The sequence below is a fragment of the Lygodium microphyllum genome, chromosome 10 (assembly GCF_053477565.2).
Source record: "Lygodium microphyllum isolate KBCC chromosome 10, Lygodium_microphyllum_v1.1.10, whole genome shotgun sequence".
NCBI lineage: Eukaryota > Viridiplantae > Streptophyta > Polypodiopsida > Schizaeales > Lygodiaceae > Lygodium > Lygodium microphyllum.
In genome coordinates, this window is record NC_141144.1 from 128,519,062 (window position 1) to 128,540,609 (window position 21,548).

The 21,548-nt window shown below is 41.9% G+C and overlaps 1 protein-coding gene across 2 annotated transcripts in view; it reads right to left on the reverse strand.

Moving 5' to 3' along the window:
- The window catches only part of LOC148030555 (UDP-Glycosyltransferase superfamily protein), a 129,188-nt gene that overhangs the window by 29,484 nt on the left and 78,156 nt on the right, over nt 1-21,548 (reverse strand). For both annotated transcript variants that reach the window (XM_087686906.1, XM_087686905.1), the window contains 3 exons: nt 9,184-9,239; nt 9,075-9,109; nt 8,801-8,972 (listed from right to left, as the gene is read on the reverse strand). In XM_087686906.1, coding sequence (XP_087543032.1) covers nt 8,801-8,972; nt 9,075-9,109; nt 9,184-9,239 — 263 coding nt within the window. The remainder of the gene's footprint in view (nt 1-8,800; nt 8,973-9,074; nt 9,110-9,183; nt 9,240-21,548) is intronic.

A 21,548-nucleotide genomic window follows, 5' to 3' on the forward strand; every position in this document is an offset into this window, starting at 1 on the left:
TTGTAATTTTCGATTAATTGGGTCATTACCACCCTCTCAAAGAAGTAAGGCAATTTTAGGGACCCTTCATTGCCACATTGGCAAAGGTTGTTTCTCTTTCTGTGACTTGGCCAAACATAATGTCATGAATCTCGGATATGTAGGGAATAAAGTTGAAACCAGCCTTTCTTTCAAGAAAAGGTCAGTAATGTCCTGATTAACATTGATTACAACACAAATAAATATTTTGTTTTTCTTTTTCTTTTTCGAGCCGGATGCCTAATCAGGCTCAAAGGTGGAACCCTGTACCACTAGCTTATGAATTTGCTACTTCCTTCAGAAACATGGTCCTTGAAAGACTCCACTTACCACCCAAATGATGGAGTGTGGGTAGACACCTAGCATATAGACTAAAAATGCAAAATTTACCACTTAATCTTGGACAATGGACAGCTTGTAGGCCCCAAATTTGGCGCCCCTTGCATTATTTCTTTATCTTATATTGCAATCTAGATGGAATATATTGAGATTTCCTAAATCTCCTTCACTCTATAATTTCCTTTTATTGTCACATTTGACCAATAAGCTTTCTTGTCAGTCTGCCCCTTGATTTCACCTAGGACGTGCCATTGGTAGATCAAATCTAGCTCCAAATCTAGCTTCTAAAATCCTTGATAATAGCTTCAATTCCAGTTGTTGATTTCAATGTACTAAGCCTTCAATCTCTGGCACACAAGGTGGCTACCAAAATGTAACTGTTGCAATAAATTAGGTTTTACAGCATAGCCACTTTGCCGTCCACTAAATTTGGTTGAAATCTAGTACCAATGGCTGAGAATTGCTGAGATATGTTGAGAAAAGGCTGAAAAATGAGTAAGAATGTTGTATAGCGAGAAATTTTAGAATTCCTTTTTGAGAAATTGATCATATCAGTTGTTGCCCTACTCACAACTGTCCAGCTGTTGTCGCCGAGTACCAAGAGGCCCCAAAGTGCTATCACCAGCTTCAATAGTTGTCATTTGCTGATGGAGACCCTCATGCAGCTGTCACCTTCCTTTGGAAATCTTCTTACTAGTTGAAATTGACCTAAAAATATTTGTACCAGCTATGGCAGCCTCTCTCCTCTCTCTCCTAGCCTCCACCAACCTGGAATGATCATCTTCCAGCCCTTGACAACCTTCTTTCCACTTGCATGGGCAAATTTTGCCACAAGTGGGAGCCTTCCTAATCTATATCTCAGAAATTTTCAGCCATGTAATCAATTTCCAAAACGAATTAATTTTGAAAATTAATTCAACCCTTTTACTATGTCCATAAAATTGGTTGTGCCCAACAATTTACTTGCCTAGGCTATTTTGACTCCCAAGTGGTCCTATGCATTATTTGACCCTTGAACATGAATCAAAAAATTAATTAATGACTAATTCTTAGTGTCATGACTCACCATTAACACTTACTGGTTAAATAATTGCCCTAGGCTCAAATTGACACTAGGTATCACCTAGTATCTATCAAATATAGCTTGTTACAACTTTTGCATTTGGCATCAACTAATATCTGAGGGTCCAAGACTCCACATTGTGAATTAACTAACGTGCACATCACATGTGCAAGTCACATTTGCACATTTGATTAACTCTTAATCGAATACTAAGCAAAGCATTAAACTTTCATGTCCTCGTAAACAAACCTCTCCCTTGAAATCCTAGCAATCGTCCTTGATTGCACTGTCACGTACCAAAAGCAAAATACTGCACTCAAATTTTCGTAAGGCATTATAGTAAAAACAATATCAACTACAATTGCTCAACCATGCCAAGATAAACACTTTCTAAAATTTACCAACTAGCATAATTGTAGCATAAGACTCGTAAAGAATTCAAAACTTTTACCAGATACCCATACAATGCATCCGTTACTAGCATATCTCAACTATTTTGACCAAACAACCATAGCAAAGTTGAAACTGAGTATAAACCACGGTTGAACTATCAATGCCATTCATAAAACTTACTACTATCCACAAAGCTAGTTGAATACCACTAGCAGTTGATGATCATCCATTGAAAATCAGCAACCAATAATCAATCTTTGATGCTCATATGGTTATGCAAATGTATAGTTTCAGAGCTGTAGAATAAAAACCATACCAAGTGCAGTGACTACTAGTACATTGAATAGTGACCTCATGGCAAACATGCTGACAGCATCGTACCTTGGATGCATATTGAATACATCCAAGATCCACTATACACTAGAGGCATCCATCATTCGAGGTATAGAAGTGCTACCTTCCTCTTGAGCATCAGGCAATGCTCTGGATCCCTACTCTGTTGAGCTTGATTGAGCCCAATCCAAAGTCAATGCTAACTAAAAAGCATTGAGGTAAAGTTGCAACAATTGAGAGTTGTCTGTCAAGCCACTCTCTTCCATCTACTGAGCATCCATTGGTGAGTAACTTTGAAACTTCACCAAGTATATCATTCAACTCCTCAACCTTTGGTTGAATTTCAGCAGATACAACCTCTGTAACATCACCATGAAAAGGCCTCAATAAGCTTACATGAAAGGCATTATGTATCCCCCAATGTGCAGGCAAGTTCAGCCTTTAAGCAACATCATTGATCTTCTCCAACTCTTGGAAGGGCCCATAATCTCCTCCTGTTGAACTGCACTCACTCTATATTGCCGCTTACAAGGAAGGCTACTTCTAGGGACGACATCTATACCACCATCGTCAAGCCTTTCAAATGGTAGATGTCTCGAAAGTGACTAAGAAAAGCAATCAATGTATATTTTTAGAAGTGACATGCAATCCATTTCAAATTTAGACATGTTCATCCTTATCCTTGGTGAAAACCAAGTATGCTAAAAGATGATTTTTCATTATATTAGAAATGGTAGCAACCAATACAACAAGGTTAGATTCCCCTTTCAATTTTACATCCAAGGTATGAGTCTTGCTCTTATACTGAACAACAACCTTTTTAGCATGGGATTCAATCACCCCATATACACAATTGCACCAAGGTATACCAAGCTATACATCACAACCTTCAACTAGTGCAATGAAAAATTCTTCACGATCGAGATAACCTAATATATGCAAGTGAAGCTTCCCAATCAAAGGTGTAATGGACTCTACATGGCACTTGCTTTGGCATACCAATGTCTCACATGTGTCCCATCTCATCCTCTCTAATGTCTAGATGAACTACCATGTCCATGGTGATAAATTTGGGTCATGCTCCATTATCAAAGAGGATCATTGAATTGCATCTAGTTTATTTCAAGCTGTCATAATGTCCACCTTAAAAGTACTTGTCAACCAATTTAAAGCAAACATTTGCCTAAATTGTACCCATATTGATAGTGCTCTACCTTCCAGTAAAAGTGTGGACCACCGCTGCAATGCATTTCCCTTCAAAAAAGTGGCTGCATTTTGAATCTTAGAAGATTTAGTGAAGTTTCCTCCTCAATAGGCTATATCAAACTATTGAATTAAAGTCGACTCTTTAGTCTATCTTGTGCATCATTAAGGACCTCAAACTTCACCCCTTTTCCATCCTCATCATAGTCCTTTGTTGACCCCTTGGAAGTCAAGTTATCATAAAGTGGCTGCTACAAAAAGCGTGTATTTGTTACATTTGGATTATAACTATTGCAGGTAAAGGTGCCTGTGCCTATGCTATCCGTGTATTCACTACACTCATAGTACCCACACTGTCACACTCACTTCATTCTTTATTCTTTCAGTGACTAACAAATAAGGGAAGGCCAGTCATACATTGCGATTATTGCAGTTCCCACATCCTGTGTTTGTCTCTCTTGCTCCATCCTCCATAGCTCGCACATCCCTTGCTTCCGCTTGCTCTTGCTCCCACTTGGTCTTTTCCCTTCAACTAGTATTAGGGCATTGGTTTGAGGAGCTTCTTCTTCAGTTTTAATTCAGCCCATGATAATACCTACAACTCATTGTTCTTGGCAGCCATGGCTCCTTTCTTTGAAGGTAAATATTAATGCTCCCCTTTTTTCCAACTTGTCTTGGCTTGCTCCAGGGATTTCTTAAGCCTTGTTTAAGTGCTCTATAGTGAGCGTTTGCATCAACAATAGCAGCAGCAGGTACAGCAGTAGCAACATAATTTACGCCTGCTGCTGCTTCCCCTATCCGGATCAATTGGACATCATCTCCAGCTCCTATGGCCTCTTGGCAACCTCCGCAAGGCTTGGCATTGTACCCGACACCTTTGGCATGTTTTTGGGCATAATTTGGAGCTCTTGGGATCAGCCATTATCTCCCTGTTTATGGCAGGTCTGCTTTTGTACTTGTGGGCAGCATACATAGAGCTTCATGATGCATCTGTGATGCCTCTGATACTTGGCCTTGATGTCCTCAATGGCTGTTTAATGCTTGGGAATGCTATTGGCTTGGTTTGAGCTTGCATAGCTCAGCTTATGCAATTATTTTTACTGCTATGATATAGTAGCCAGCAAGCTCTTTTGACTGTGAAGTTTATGATTATTTTGTTTGGAAGGTCCTCGGGCACTTCATTGGATGTATTGATATATGACATTGATGCTATGCACCCGGATATGCCTATGGAATGCCTTGAGCTTTGCATTTGAGCTTAGTTACATGTCTTGGAGCTCTGGTCAGTTCAGTGATGATTGGGCTTGAAGATTTTATTAGGTTTCATTCCCTTGCCTATGTACTTGATGTAGCTTGGATGCTAGTATGTCATGTATATGATCTCGTGACCTTGCCTTGCTCAATTGGCATTCGGTTAGAATTACTTTGAGCTATTTGGATATTTTGCATTCAAGCAAAGCTTTGGGTTTTATGTAATCAAGCTTAGTCTATTGAGCCAATGGGACTCGTTGAGATATGTATATGCTCTCTTGATGCTTCTTGGATGTAATTACTCTTCAGTGGGCTAATTTGATTTATCCTTTGGATTTGGCACCCATCTCTGTCCATGTAATGTATACACACTCCTTGGCTATGTATTGAGCTTCCTTACCCTTACCCATTCGATCATGCATTTCACAATTTTCTTTTATTTCTCTTGAGATCTACTGCATGCATGATGTCTATGCGTACTAGATGTATGATTTACTAACTCATTGAAGTTGTAATAGATCTTGTATTCGTATGCATCTTCACTGCTAGTTGCTTCTACATATCCCGGTTGTTTCCTTGGATATTCTTGGCAATGAGAGCTTGGTCTTTTGTTTGATTTGCCTAAGTTGAATTCTCATACTGCTACATTTATTACAACAGTGTTGTAATTGCAGGTTTATGCATTACTTATGAGAGTAGATGCTTTGATTTGACACAATTCATTACTAACAATTAGTGAACAACCCTATGCTTTACTATTTTCTTCCATTTAGACTTTGTCTTGGCTATGATTTGGAGCTGATTTTGAGTCATTTACAGCAGTCTGTCTTCTTGTACTAAGGTTTTATTTATTGACATGATGGCTGGTGGATCAAATGACAATGATATCTTTAACATTGACAAATTGAATGGCACTAATTATAGCTACTAGAAGGCACAAATATGAAAGTTTTTGTGTAAAAATTGTAGATTAAGCCATTGAGACATAAGGACATAAAGCCCGAATGCTTTGATATGAAGGATTAAGCTGAATTGGATGAGTTAAGTAAATCTACAATCATTTTGTCACTCTCTAGGTAGGTCTTCTACAATGTTGTCTCTAAAGGACAGATCGCATGGTTATTGTGGGAAAAGATCTGTGATATTTATGATAAGCAACGCCCTGCCTCTCAGATGTATTGGCTTCAGCAACTCATGGATCTTTGTATGAAGGAGGGGAGTTCCATGTCTGCCCACTTAAATGAGTTTCATTCTCTTTTCAGCCATTTGCCTTCGCAAGGTATTCCACTATAAGGAGAAGCATCAACCATTGTACTTGCTGGTTACATTACATGAATCATGGGACACATTCCGTACTGCTATGTGTGCTCATGGACTGAAATTGCAAGATATAGAGGGTGCGTTATTGAATGAAGAAGCTAACAAAAAGAATATTAATGCTTCATGTAGCTCTTATGCTTTGGTAGTTAGAGGCAATAATGCTAAGAGCAATAATGACTGCCATGGAAGAGACTCTCAAAAGTCTCATTCTCAATCACGTAGACAATCTTGTAGTAAGTTCCCTGGCTGTAAGTTTGCATTGACCTGTCATTATTGTGAGAAGCCAAGCCATACTCGGCCACAATGCCATGAAATACGTGATGACAGGCGCAAGGTAACAAGAAAGGGTAAAGCGCAAGAAAAGAATTATGATCGTAGCATTGTCCCTAGTAAGTCCAACATCAAGATTGAAGAGATCAATATATTGTAAACTAATTTGGATGATAGTTACATACTTGCAACTTTTTCTCATGATGTTTCACAATTAACTGACGCCTTGTTTGCTTATACCTAGTGCTGGTTAATTGATTCAGAGGCTTCATTTCATCTTACCCCTCGTAGAGAGTGGTTCCACTCCTATCGCAGCATGATAGAATCTGTCAAAATGGGTAATGACTTGGCATTAGATATTCTTGGTATTGGAGATATACAGTTGAAATTTGCTTTAGGTACCATCTTTACTTTGCATGATGTAAGCCATGTTCCGACTTTGACCAAAAGCCTACTCTCTATTGGATAGTTGGATAATGGAGGTTACTTTGTATCTTTTGGTGATTCCTCATGGAAGATTACCATGGGAATCTTGTCGTTGTACAAGGTATTAAGTCTAGCACTCTTTATCCCTTATTTGTATCTAGGTCTATTAACCATGTTTTGACAGTGACTATAGTACCACATGTATCGTTATGACATTGTTGCCTTGGGCACATGCATTTGTTTGCAATATCTTCCGTTCCTTGAATATAAATTTTTTTATTCATGTGATCATTGTTTTTATGGCAAGCAAACATGCAATTCGCATAAGAAGTTTGGCATTATATGTATGGATAAGCCTTTGACTCTTGTTCCTTTTGATGTTTGTGGACCTATGCACTCTCAGTTGTTAGGTGACGCAAAGTACTTTTTTACTTTCATTGATGATTACTCCTATAAGATCTGGGGATACCCCATAAAGTAAAAATCCGAAGCATTGGCTATGCTTCAACGTTGGTTTGCTCTTGTGAAAAACCATCTAGGTATAGGCTAAAATACTTACGATTTGACAATGGGCATGAGTATGTATCTAAAGCCTTTGAGTAGTTTTGTGATGAGAGGGGCATTAAGCGTCAATCAACAACCCCGTACACCCCACCCTAGAATGTTATGGTTGAGTGCATGAATAGGACGTTTCAAGAGAGAGTTCGTAGCACTTTTGGACTGAGGCAGTTACTACTACCATACATTTGATTAATAGATCCCCATACACTACTAATGACTATTAGATTACAAAGAAGATATAGTTTAGAAAACCTTCATCATATGCTCATTTGTATGTCTTTGGTTCTGAGGCTTTCTGCCATGTTCCTAAGGACAAGCATAATAATCTTGATTCTAAGTTAATGAAATACATCTTTCTTGGTTATGGGGATACAAGTGAGATAGGTTGTCACCTATGGGATTGGTAGGCTTGAAAGGTCATTTGCAACCATGATGTTGTTTTCTATTAGGAGAAAATGCATAAGCAACCTAAGCAGGTAGTTGAGGTACGCAAGGTGATATTTTAGCATAAGCCTCCTGCTCCCATACAACCAACTAGTACTTTCATGCATTCACAAGGATATATCCACAATAATATAGATCCATATTTATATACGAAGAAGGCTGGTGATGGCAGTCCTATGATTTTGGTACTTCATGTGGATAATATGTAGATTGCCAAAAATGCTCATACTGAGTTGGATACCTTGAAAAGTCATACTGAGTTGGATACCTTGAAAAGTCAGCTCAAGAAAAGCTTTGAGATAAAGAACATTGGACAAGCCTCACATATTCTTGGTATGCACATCATGCACGATCGCTCTAAGGGGCTCCTTTACTTGTCACAAGAGTACATCAAGAGGGTCATTGAGCAGTTTCATATACAGAATGTTAAGCCTATTGGCTGTCATTTACCTTCTCATGTGAAGGTTAGTTAGGCCGATTGTCTGCAATCCAATGAGCAAAAGGCCAATATAGCCAAGATCCCTTGTGCATCTGTAGCAGGTAGTTTGATGTATGGCATAATAGCCACTCGCCTTGACATAGCATTTGTAGTGAGAGTTATGGCACACTATATGGCTACACCTAGCAAGCGACATTCAGATCGTGATTGGTATCATGAGATACCTTAAGGGCAATGCAAATATGTACATATGTTATGGTGGCCAAGTTATAGAAGTCGTGGAGTACATTGACTCTATTTATGCAAGACATGCAAACAGTAGGAAGTCCATCTTTGGCTATGTCTTCACCTTTGTTGGAGGTGCTGTTTCTTGGATGTCCAAGGCACACAAATGCATGGCTCTATCTACTACAAAGGTAGAGTATGTTGCAGCCACTAAAGCTTGAAATGAGGCTCTTTGGTTGAGCCGTCTAGTGGTAAATCTTGCTATTACTGATGTGGTCCCTACACTGCATTCGAATTCTAAGAGTACTATTCAATTAGCCAAGAATTCAGTCTTTCATGTGAAAACAAAGCACATTGAGATGCATTACTACTTTATTGGAGAGGTCATTGTTTATCATTAACATTAATTTTTTCTCTTTGAAGAAAAAACCATGGATATCTCAACTTTTGCTTTATTACAAAAACTGTTTGTGAATTGTATAAACAGTAACAATACAATTAAGTGGAACACACACCTTCCAATGGAGCTTAGTCCAATAAAGATAGGAGCAATATCACATCCTCTGAGAAATTCTGTAAGTTTAGAGGTGAAAAATGATCCAATGTTGTCAATGGAACCATCAGATCCAAACCAGTGTTCTGAGAAAAACCAGAACCCACAAACGTGTACATTCTGAGGCCAATAAGCTGTTAGACAAACAAAGTTACAGATAAGATAGCCATATACGAACCACTAACACACATCCATGGGCAGTGTAAAGGTGTGGAGAAAGTTTCTACTGTACTTACAAGGGCATTCAACCACCTCTTCACTAAATCCATATCTGTGGATACAAGGAAATGTCAGTTTTGAGGAATTTCAATACATAAATCAATAGTAAGAGGCAACTTCACCTACAAAAGGGGGGGTTTAAGTGGCCAATGCTGTATAACTGGAAGTTCTGTAACTGGATCCTGCACCCAAAAACATCTCATATAAGTGCAATGATTCTATTCCAACAAAAAAAATACCATAAGCTAACTCTCATCTAGAATGGCAAAAGATGCCTTACAAACAGAACAAGCCATGCAGAGAGAGGAGAGTATCCCAAGAGCACACAACTGTCATTAATGACACAGAAATAATGATACATTGTGCTTAAATTTAGGATGTATAACAGGGATCATCACAAGGAGGGATACTTTTGAATGGAAACCCACCAGAGAAGCCTACTACATAATGCAGGATACAAATGAAAGTCTGTCCATAGAGAGAAAACTGATGCCTCAGGAATCTGACGATTAGGACAGGTGTCCATGCTACATAGAGACCACCTTGGCAGTAGGCCATACTAGTCAAAACGAATTGCAGCCTAGATACATACAGATGATGTCAAGCTTATGCAGTACATGAGCACTTTCATCACTCTGCACTGTTGCATGTAGCCACTCCCTTACATGATGACATCACAAAGTTCCCATATACAAGGAAAATCCTCCTCCTCTACTGGTAGAACTGAAAACCTCCATACATGTTCACACCCCATTCCATGGTTTTAAAAAACGCAGACTGTCGATGCAGGCTTGACCTGGCATTGCTGATGCAAGCTATTGGCACACAAAACGGGATTGTTGGCTGCAGGTGTGGGACTGCCAAAACATGCACAGCCTGTCAGGGGGATGTAAGAGGACAGTTGGGGCAGTTTTAATAGCTGGAGTAACACGTCACAAATTCCACAGGCTGCAGGCAGGACAGGCTGCATGGCAGGGCAGGTGACAGGTACAAGGCTGACTGCATGGCAGGGTAAAAGTCAAGAACGAGGCAGATTTTACGAGCCAATGTGACGGGGCAGCAGGTGGCTGATCTGAAGAGCAGAACTGAACTAAATATGCAGCTTGTTGAACCTGGAGCAACGACCGGTATGCAAGAAAGTAGCTGAGAGTGAGGCTCAATGGCAATAGTGGCAGTGGTGGCTTATGAGCTGAGTGGTGGTAGCTGAAAAGAGGTATGGCTCTAATACCACTATTAGGTTAAGATTCAGCAACACGCACGCACTCACACACACTCACAATGAACAAGTGAATAGCAAGAGAGGAGAGAGTGCTAGAATGTCACATCCACTATGTGAGAATGATAATGAAAGTATAATCCCTAAGGTACTAAGTACCACACCCACTGACAGGTGTTACACGAGGGGAAAACTCTTCTCTAGCTAGAAGGTAAAAAGTGCCTATGGATAAGGGAGCATTCACACTAGAACTACGGAGGAACACAATAAGTGTAACAGTGCAAAGGTGAGCGCAAAGCACTGGCATTGATGTGTGAGCAAGGTTGGGACCACTGACAGGTGTTACACGAGGGGAAAACTCTTCTCTAGCTAGAAGGTAAAAAGTGCCCATGGATAAGGGAGCATTCACACTAGAACTATGGAGGAACACAATAAGTTTAACAATGCAAAGGTGAGCGCAAAGCACTGGTATTGATGTGTGAACAAGGTTGGGGCTTCATACAACAACTCAAATCAATTTCAAACTAACATCCCCATGTTTTTTACATTGTTTACAACTTACAATAGTGTGGGACCTACTTTATATCTCCAATATCACTTTTACGGATCATTTGAAGTGAGCACATGTATTCATATGCATTGTACTTGTTAAGAGTATGAACAAATAGATTTGTCACGCATTTGGTCAAGGTTGGCAAGAGTAATTGAGGATACTATGCTGGAAATCACCGGTTGTCACGAGAACGTGAAATTTTATTGCTTTGCTTCGCATTTGATTAAAAGTCAATCAAATGTGCAAATGTGACTTGTGTTAGCAGTCTCACCAACTCATATGTGAGTCTGGGTATGCTTAGCATTCCTAGCTATTTTAGGCATTTTATGGTGGTCATTATGATGATTATTTAGGCATTTTATGTGGCCGACCTGCTGTCAATTATGGCATTATTTTGTCCTTTATATTCAAGCTCCTCCTCCTCAACCAGCCATTCATCACCTAAGGTTCTGTGGGAGAGAGGGAGTCGATGCCAATGCCCACATAGCCAATGACTCACTATTTTACGTGACTATCCCACGTTTGGTATATGGATTCCATTTTCCAAGTATTCTTCTATATTCTTTTCTTTGTAGTATTCCTCTGTGTTTTCTCTTCTGTACTATGTTCAACATCTATTTATGCTTTTTCATATGTACTATGTTCAACACTTTATTTCAGCATCTATTTATGCTTTGATCGTTGCATCCACTTCTAACATGGTATCAGATTTCAGGATCTACGCTCTTTCTACTATTTTCTGCTGATTATAGGTCTTCCCCTACTGATTATAGGACTTTCCTCGACTACTCAAACTCTTAACATCCTAGAGACAGCTATCTGCTATGCCAATTGCACTATTTCTTGCCCTTTGCAAGCTGCGTTTTTGGTTCAGCAGGCTTCATTTTCATTTTCTGCAATATTTTATTACTGACCGGTCTGCACTTTGCTATACAGCTGTTGTGTTTACTGCATTGAATGCCTTTGCAGGTTGGGCCACAACACTCTCCACCTTTTGACAATGTCTGTTGGTTGTAAACCATCTCTTTCCTCTGTTTTTACAATCATTTTCGTGATCAGCTTCTGTACACTACATGTAAACTTTGTTTAGTATAATCTGTGCCATTGGTCTAGTTGTACTCTCTCTCTGTTTAGTATAATCTGTGCCATTGGTCTAGTTGTACTCTCTCTCTCTCCTCTTCTTTCCTTTATTTTCTCTATCCTCTCCAAATGCCATTGGTCTAGTTGTACTCTCTCTCTGTTTAGTATAATCTGTGCCATTGGTCTAGTTGTACTCTCTCTCTCTCCTCTTCTTTTCTTTATTTTCTCTATCCTCTCCAAATGCCCCCCCCCCCAAAAAAAATTCTATTGATGACAAATTACACAGCCCTAATTACCTAACAAGGATTGTTGTTACGAAAGCATGGTTTGTGCAAATGCGGTTATGGTACATTGTATCTGGAGCTTGTGAGCGTCTTGAGCATCCTACTCCTCTTCCAGCTGATTTTGACGAGGAAAAAAGCTATGCTCACATGGGATACTATGGATGCACATGCATGTCCTGCTCTCCTTCGTTGCATTTCTGAGGAAGTCCTTCCGACAATCATCTCTTGTAGGACGACTCCAACAATTTGGGGGAAGCTTTAGATGTTGTATGAGGCTCCTTTACCTATGCATCCCTTTATGGACAATTCCAAAAAATGAAGTTTCATCTGAAGGATACTATTCAGTTATTCTTACTTCGGGTCACACAGGTAGAGGATCAGCTTCGACACATGTAGTCCACCCTTCCAAAGACTCATCTTGTGGGGGCTGTGCTCTACAAGCTCCCTCGAGAGTTTGATGGAGTGGCCAATGCCTTGAGGACTCAAACATCATCGACACCCATAAGTTTTCTACATATGTCCTCGATACTACCGGAGCATGAGATGTTTTTTCGGTTATAATGGAGGCTTTCATCATAGACTAGTGGCTCTAGTAAGGCCTTTATAGTTTCAGAGAGGGATGACAAGAAGAGGAAGTCGAAGGCCCAATGTTATCAGTGTGGTAAGAAGGGACATTTGCATAAGGATTGCAACGACTTAGCGGCTTCGAGGAAGGAGGAGAAGCAAGATTACGGACTCCTCCGCCGAGTCATCCACCTCCTCTAACTCCAACTGACATCCTCTAGCCAAGGCACGAACAGGATCATCTTCTTCCGACCGAGGGAAGGGTGTAGCAAACCCTCCTTTTGCTTTCTAGTGCAAGTGATGCGGTCAGCCCTCACAACGCTCCATTGCTAGAGGGAGTGTTAGGGTGGTGAGATGGGGCAGGTGAGCCTCATCTATACATGTATACAGGTGCACATGTTCCAAAGAGGAACTTCCCTGATGCATCAACTGAGGTCAGGCAAGTTTGAAATCTTGGAGTTGAAATTGACATTCAAGTTCATGATGGATTGTTCCATGACAAAGAGTGGGACTGGCTACTAGTCTAAGCTCAGATGATGAAACACTTTGGCGGTCTTCACAAAAAGCAAGGAATCCAGAGTCACGTATATTCAAAGGCATTTTTGACAAGATGGTCTTGTATGCTATTGCAAGACATTGTTGACAGATAAAGATTTGTTATGTTTCTTCGCTAGTTTCAAGTTCTGTACGATTGACATCAACACTCTGGTTCTCTCCAAGGCACCTTGGCAATGGCTTGATCACCCACTGCTTGGGTATCCATGGTCATATTCTAATGGTCTTTGTTGTATGGACTATGATGAGTCTTTATCATTGTATCATTGTATTGTATCAAATTAGCCATGATCTAAGAGAGGGTGTTAGCAATCTAATCAGCTCATGTGTGAGTTTGGGCTATAGCTAGCATTCCTAGCTATTTTAGGCATTTTATGGTGGTTTTAATGATGATTATTTAGGCATTTTATGATGCCCAACACGCTGTCAATTATGGCATTATTTTGTTGCTCAGAGTCGAAGAAGCTGCCTGCAAAAGGCAATCTACCCCAGCCTGCCTACCTGCTATAAATAGCAGAAATGGGTCAAACTGGCCAATCTGAATGCTGGCTGACCAATTACTAGCTGGCCAACTATATTTAATGCAATCAGCAGCATATAAATTGCTGAAAAAATCAGCTGACGTGGCAATAAAATCAAGGGAGATACAACAGGGTGGCATAGGCTATGGGAAATGCAAAAAATGCTCACGAAACTAGAGAGAAATGCACACTAAAATACCAAAACGCCCATGTCTCCGTCAAACTCAAGCACGAGCTCACAACTGGGAGATGACAGGCTAACAACACTAAAAGTGACAAGCTAACACCCCCTCTCAAATCCTAGAAGTGTCTCTAGGCCCAACAACCTCATGTGATGAAGCACATAAGCCTTAGGCAAAGGCTTCTAAAGAGATCTGCAGCATTGTCTATTGTAGGGCAGCAGGCACACCGTTAACTTAAAATCCACAATCTGCTCTCGAACATAGTGGTACTAAACCTCCATGTGCTTCATGCAAGCATGAAACACTAGGCTCTTTGCCAAAGCAAGGGCATGTTAGAACAGAGGATCGAGGTATAGCTGGGATTCAGTAGACAGTGTGAGAGTGAGAGACAGAGTTGAAGCACGACACCCAAGAGAATAGACTGAATGAGTGTAACCTGAAAGTACAAAGTACAACCCTTAAACCTTAGGGTTGTAGGGGGTGTTCACACCCGACACACACTAAGTGCCCAAATGTGTGTAACATAAGCACATAAGTACATACGACAATAAGACCATAAGTCTGGGGGAAAAAACCTCTCCTACCGAGAGTAAAAAGTGCCCCAGTGTCCTACTGATCACCGACACTCCCATATGAGCGTAGGCATAAGTAAGGCATGAGTAAAATACCCAACAAACCCCCCTGGAGTGAAGAGTGATCAAGAGTACAAGGATCATCCACCACCAAAGGATATCAAATTTAAAGCATCTCGAAATGCTTCAAATTTATCACGAGGAAGAGCTTTGGTGAAGATGTCTGCCACATTACTGGTGGTAGGACAATAGACAAGGCTGATATCACCTGCATGTAGCCTCTCTCTGACAAAGTGATAGTGAATCTCAATGTGTTTCGTGCGAGCATGAAACACTGGGTTCCGTGCCACTGCAATGACACTCTGACTATCAGTGAACAATGGAGTAGGCTCAATAACAGATACATCCAAATCAGCTAGCAAGCATCTAAGCCATACGCATTCAACCGTGGTAGTGAAAGCTACCTTGTATTCAGCTTCACATGACGATGTGGCAACAGTGGATTGTTTCTTGCTAAGCCAAGAAATGCAAGAAGAGCCAAGAAAAAAACAATTGCCACTAGTGGAGTGACGTGTATCATAATCACCAGCCCAATCAGAATCACTGTAAGCATGTAACTGCAGTGGTCCCCCCTTGGCATAAAGCAACCCAAGAGAACGAGTACCCTGCAAGTAGCGAAAAACACGCTTGACAGCTTGTCAATGTGACATACGTGGCTGATGTATATACCTGCTCAAAGCTGAAACTGCAAACTGTATGTCTGGCCTAGTATTGCATAGATAGATAAGACATCCAACTGCAGGAGCATATGTATGTATATCAAACAAATCACTGTCATCATGTAATGACAGTTTCAGTCCAGGTTCCATGGGAGTACAAACTGGCTTGCAATCCTGTAAGCCAAACTTCTCAAGAAGCTGCCCAATATACCTTGACTGTGATAACCCAATACCTCGAGCATTATGTATGAACTGGATGCCCAAGTAGTAATGCAAAACTCCCAAGTCAGACATGTCAAAAGTTTGCTGCAAATTTTGTTTGAATGCTGAAATCTGATCAGCATGTGTTCCAGTGAGCAAAAGATCATCAACATAAAGACATAAAATCAGCATAGATCCCCCTTCTTTACATACGTAAAGGGTAGAGTCAGATGAGCTGTTTAGAAACCCCTGACCAAGCAAGAAAGCATCTATCTTTTCATACCAAGCTCTAGGAGCTTGTTTCAAACCATATAGTGCCTTTTTGAGCTAGCATACCAAATGTTCTGAGCCTTCAACTGCAAAACCAATGGGCTGTTGTACATAAACTTCCTCCTGAAGTTCCCCATGTAAAAATGCAGTCTTGATATCTAGCTGATGTACTGTCCAACCATAATGTGCAGCCAAAGCAATCATAGACCTGATGGTCGTCATACGGGAAGTAGGAGCAAATGTCTCCTCATAATCAATGCCCTTTTTCTGTGCGTAGCCTTTAGCTACCAGCCGTGCCTTGTATTTATCAATGGATCCATCTGCTTTTCTTTTCAATTTGTAGACCCATTTCGTTCCAATGGCTTTCTTCCCAAATGGCAAGGACACCAAATCCCAAGTTTGATTCTTAGTAATAGAATCTAATTCAGCTTGCATGGCTGCCATCCAATGCACACTGTGTTGTGCATCCTCATAACATTCAGGCTCTTCATTATCAAAAGTACTTGCTGCCATAATAAACTCCATGGTATGTGCTGAATCATGCAAACGAGTTTGCCTTCTAGTACGACCAGCCATGGGTGCATCCAAAGGACTATCTTGCATAGTCTGCAAATACCATCTAGGTAGCTGTCTAGCATCCTGGCTGTGTGCAAGCTCTTGCTGAATTTCTGTTTCAGCATGATGCTGAATATTCCGATCAGCCAATGGCTGAATTTCTGCACTTTCCATAGGAGCAGCTGGCTGAACATTAGGTTCATTTTGTGAACCTCCAGCTGAATCACCAAAAGTAATGGACAGCAGCCCTTCAAAAACATCACGGGCAGCCTGATATGTGTCCAAACCAGCCAAGGATAATTCTGATTTTTCATCAAAAACAGCAACCCTGCTGACAAAAACCTTCTTCGTAACGGGATCATAGAGTCTGTAGCCTTTGCTCTCATTGCTATATCCCATAAAAATGCACTTAACAACCTTGTTGTCCAATTTTCTTCTAAGTACCTGTGGAATATGGGCATAGGCAAGACACCCAAAGGTACGAAAGTGACCAACAGAAGGTTTACGGCTGTTCCAAGCCTCAAATGGTGTGATGGTCTTCAAGGCTTTGGTAGGGCATCTGTTCAAAATATGGCAAGCACACATGACTGCTTCCATCCAAAAACTATGAGGCAAGCTCTTTGCCTTCAACATACATCTGGCCATCTCCATGAGTGACCGATTTTTCCTCTCTACTATCCCATTCTGCTGTGGAGTATAAGTTGTAGTATACTGATGTACTATGCCCTTCTGCTGCAAAAAAGAATTCAGCATAGAGGACATCTATTCCCCCCCTCGGTCCGAACGGAGAGTCTTAATTTTGCATCCAGATTGGTTTTCAACAAGTGCACTGAAAGCCAAAAATGCATCATACACTTCTGACTTCTTTTTCAAACAGTAGACCCAGCAAAAACGTGTGAAGTCATCAATGAATGTCACAAAATAATAACAACCACCCAATGACATGGTCTGCATAGGCCCACAAACATCTGAATGCACCAACTGCAATCTGGTTGTCGCTGAGAACCGATGCATTTTTCCCAAAATGCATCCCTCGCATAAGTGCTCAAGAGGTCTCTCCAAGAGAGGTAAGCCATCCAGCATCTGAGTACGCTGCAAAAGCATCAAGCTGCCAAAGTTTACATACCCTAAACGAGCATGCCATAACTCCGCCTGTATCATAGCAGGACTAAGAGTGGATGTCAAGTATGCTGACTGATCTACTAAAAGAGCATCCAACTCATATAAACCATGACACAAAGATCCTGTCAAGACCAAAGTCATGCATTCTTTTTCTCGAACCATGCAACGGTCATCATCAAAGGTGACCTGCATACCACAACGTGCCAAAGAAGAAATAGAAAGCAAATTCTTCTTTATTCCAGGCACAAACAAAGCATCCTGCAGGCGAAGAATAGAGCCATCAATGGCTGTGAGCTGAATCTCCCCAATACCACGAACAGGGTATGATACATTATTGGCACACTGTACAGATTTCCCAACGGGAGGTGCACTAACTGAAGCAAACAAATCTCTGCGAGATGTGATATGTCTAGAAGCACCACTATCAAAGAACCAAGTGTCAGCATCCTCTGTAGAGCTAAGTGCTCTATCGGCCCAAGAGATGTCATAACTGCAAGTGTAAAAACAATAGTCCCTGTCCACAATAAAGGACGCGGACTCACTAGCAGTGGAAGGAGTAGTAGAAACAGACATTCCTGACTCCTTCTTCTTCTCTTTGGCAATGCACTTTCTGCACTCAGTGATATAGTGGCCGGGCTTCTTACAATAATGACATTTTCCTTTCTTTGCTTGCGTCCCCCCTTATGACTGATTCTGCGATGTGCCCGAAGTGCCAGAACTCTGTGGAGCATTTTTCACCTTGCTGTTCTTGCCATTTCTGTCTTGCCACAAAAGCCTGCTCAGAGACTATAGCATCCACACCACTATTTTTCCGTGTTTGCTCCTCCTCTAGAAGCAAGCTAACCAACTGAATAAAAGTGAGTGGGTGCTCAGCAATCCTCATGGTGAGGTTCAATGCAGTATGAAAAGACAAGTACGAAGAAGGTAATGAATTCAAGGTGGTGGATATCAACTGTGCATCCGAAAAATACTCATCTACATTCATGAGCTGCTCCCTCCAAGTCCTGAATCTTGTTTAAGTGATCCTGCATAGAATCACCTTCATGCATCTTCAGAGTTTCCAACTCTTTCTTCAAGAAAGAGATCCGAGTCTCATTCTTTCGTGCAAACATATGCTCCAAAGTCAACCATGCATCTCGTGAAGAAGATGCCGAACGGATATGAGGTATGATGGACCGCTGAACTGCCAGAGCAGTCAGTGACAAGGCCTGTGCATCACGGGTATCCCAAGCTTTTTGAGCTGCAGTTCTTGGAGGAAGTAGCTGAGGTGGAGTGGGCTGAGGTCCCCGTTATCCACGTGCGCCATGGGGAGGAGAAGTAACAGGAGCTACAACTCCCGGTCGAGTTTCCTCTCCACTGACATAATCCCATAAATTCTTGGCCACTAATACATTCTTCATCATGAATGACCAAAGGGAATAGTTGTTTCCGTCCAGTCTGTCTTCCTTGGATACATACGTAAAAACATCACCTCCCTGATTTGCCATGATGACAAATTTCCAAAGACAAAATGAGCAATGTCAAAGCAGTATTAACTGGAAATCTGCAAATTTCCAGAAATTGCAGCAAACACGTTTCTGCAATTAATGTGCAAGGGCGTACTCTGTCAGAAAACTATCTTTTAATGCACGCTTCCCAAGGTGCAAACAGTGCACTGCATCACTGTTATCTTAAAATCCCCAAAATTTTTGCCAAAATTTCTGTCAAAACAGTTTTTCTATGACTGTATCAGCAGTTCAAATGCAACTGTCCTCAAAATACACGAAAGCCCCAAAATTTCTGACGATCCAGTCCAGAAATTTGCATGAAATTTAAATCACACCTGTGCTGTGCTTGCCGCGTGTGAACCTCCTCTTCCAGAACTGTGTTCTGGGCTGAAATTTTAAAAAAAAAATTGTTTAAAATTTTACCTGACGTGGAGCAGACTGGCATGTGCTGGTCAGACAGGCGGCCGAGGTTGCGAGCAGAGCTGACGTGGAGATTTCAAAACGGCGGGCAGTTTGGTGGCGCAGGACAGTCATGTGGCAGGTCCGTTGACGGGCGGACTGTATGACGTGGAAGGTCCGTTGACGGGCAGACAATGGAGCTGCGGACAGTTGCAAGCTGTGGAAGGTCCGTTGACGGGCGGACTGATAGGCGGCACACTCGGGTGGAAGGTCCGTTGACGGGCGGACTGACAGGCGGCACACTCGAACGAAGGCTGCGCACAGAGGAACAGCGCCTGGGCAGGGCACGCGCAGGTACAGGTGGCGCGCTGGGCAGGGCGGTGCTGCACGCTGACTGTTGGAGCTCCGCGCAGGGCAGAGGAGTCGTCTGGTGCTGCGCGCTGACGGGCTGACAGGCGCAGGCAGGACTAGGCAGGTACAGGCGGCTGCAGACTGGCGACTGGAGCTGGCGACACGGGGGCTGCTGGCTGCTGACTGAAGACCGCTCTGATACCAAATGTGAGAACAGAGGATCGAGGTACAGCTGGGATTCAGTAGACAGTGTGAGAGTGAGAGACAGAGTTGAAGCACGACACCCAAGAGAATAGACTAAATGAGTGTAGCCTGAAAGTACAAAGTACAACCCTTAAACCTTAGGGTTGTAGGGGGTGTTCACACCCGACACACACTAAGTGCCCAAATGTGTGTAACATAAGCGCGTAAGTACATACGACAATAAGACCATAAGTCTGGGGGGAAAAACCTCTCCTACCGAGAGTAAAAAGTGCCCCAGTGTCCTACTGATCACCGACACTCCCATATGAGCGTAGGCGTAAGTAAGGCGTGAGTCAAATACCCAACAGGGCACTCTAGTTGTCCATGTGCAACTCTATAGGTCCTGTTTGAGAAAAGCCAATCTTTGCCAATAAACGACATAGCCAAACTGCCTCCATAGTCCTAGAGCAAAGGGCATTATACTCCGTCTCTATAGATGAAAGGGCCACAATGGGCTGCTTCTTACATCTCCAAGAGAGAGCTCACATCTGAGAGAGAAAACATAACCAGTGGTGGACTAACACAAGTCCACATCACCTACCCAATCTGAGTCACTCCATCCAAAAAGAGTGGTCCCCCCCCCATACAAGATCTCGTAGGATCAAGTCCCCTATAGGTAGCATAGAATGCATAGAGAGGCTCGCCAATGAACCTAAGTAGAAGTCTTCATAAAAGAAGATAACAAGGCTACCAAAAAAGAGATGTCCGGCCAAGTGTGGATCAGCCAAATCGAAGAGCCGAGGCACTTGTATAATGGGTGGCATCCCTAAGGGAATCTCCTGCTGCCAAAATCTTGGACTCTCGATCCATGGGACAAGAAACCGACACTCGGCCATGCCAAACTCCGAAAGAAGCTTGAAGATACCTATACTAGGAAATAAAATGCCCGGTTCCATCTGATAGATCTCGAATCCAAGGAACAAGTGCACAATCCCAAGATCCTTCATGTCCAACTCCTAGCCCAATATTTGCCGAGTATGATCAACCTCCTGTGTATTACTCCCTGTAATAATGAAGTCATCAACATACAAGATGACTAAGACACACCTATCCTACGCAACTTTTTAATAAAGGATGGGGTCGTGGTTTGATTGACGGAAGCCACTATCCAAGAAGAATCAATCAATCCGCTGATACTAAGCCCTAGGAGTTTGCCCAAATAATGAGTCCTCCGACTAAAGACTCCAAGAAACAATACAAGTTGGGAAACAATAAAACTAGTGGACTAAAGACTATAAGAAACAAGGCAAATAGTGCAAATCATATGACACATGGCATCCTCTACGTCCCATCCCACACGTTCCTCCCCCCCTCCCCCTTGTCTCGAGACACGCCCCTTGTGATAGAACATTGCATGGATACACATCCTTTTTCAAACACATTAGGGATGGGTCCTACGTTTCGAGATGGGATCCCTATGTCCCTTGTGATTATGCTTCTCATCGTTGGAATCATCCTTCTTGTCCTCCTATTTCTTAGGCTGGGGCTTCCTCTTCTTCTTCTTGCCCCAGACCCTGCAATAAACGCCTTCGTGGAGCTGCATCGACCAAGCCCTGCCTCTTTGAGATGCTCATCATGCTCCAAGACAAGCGGTGAAAGCTCCTTCCAAAGAAACTT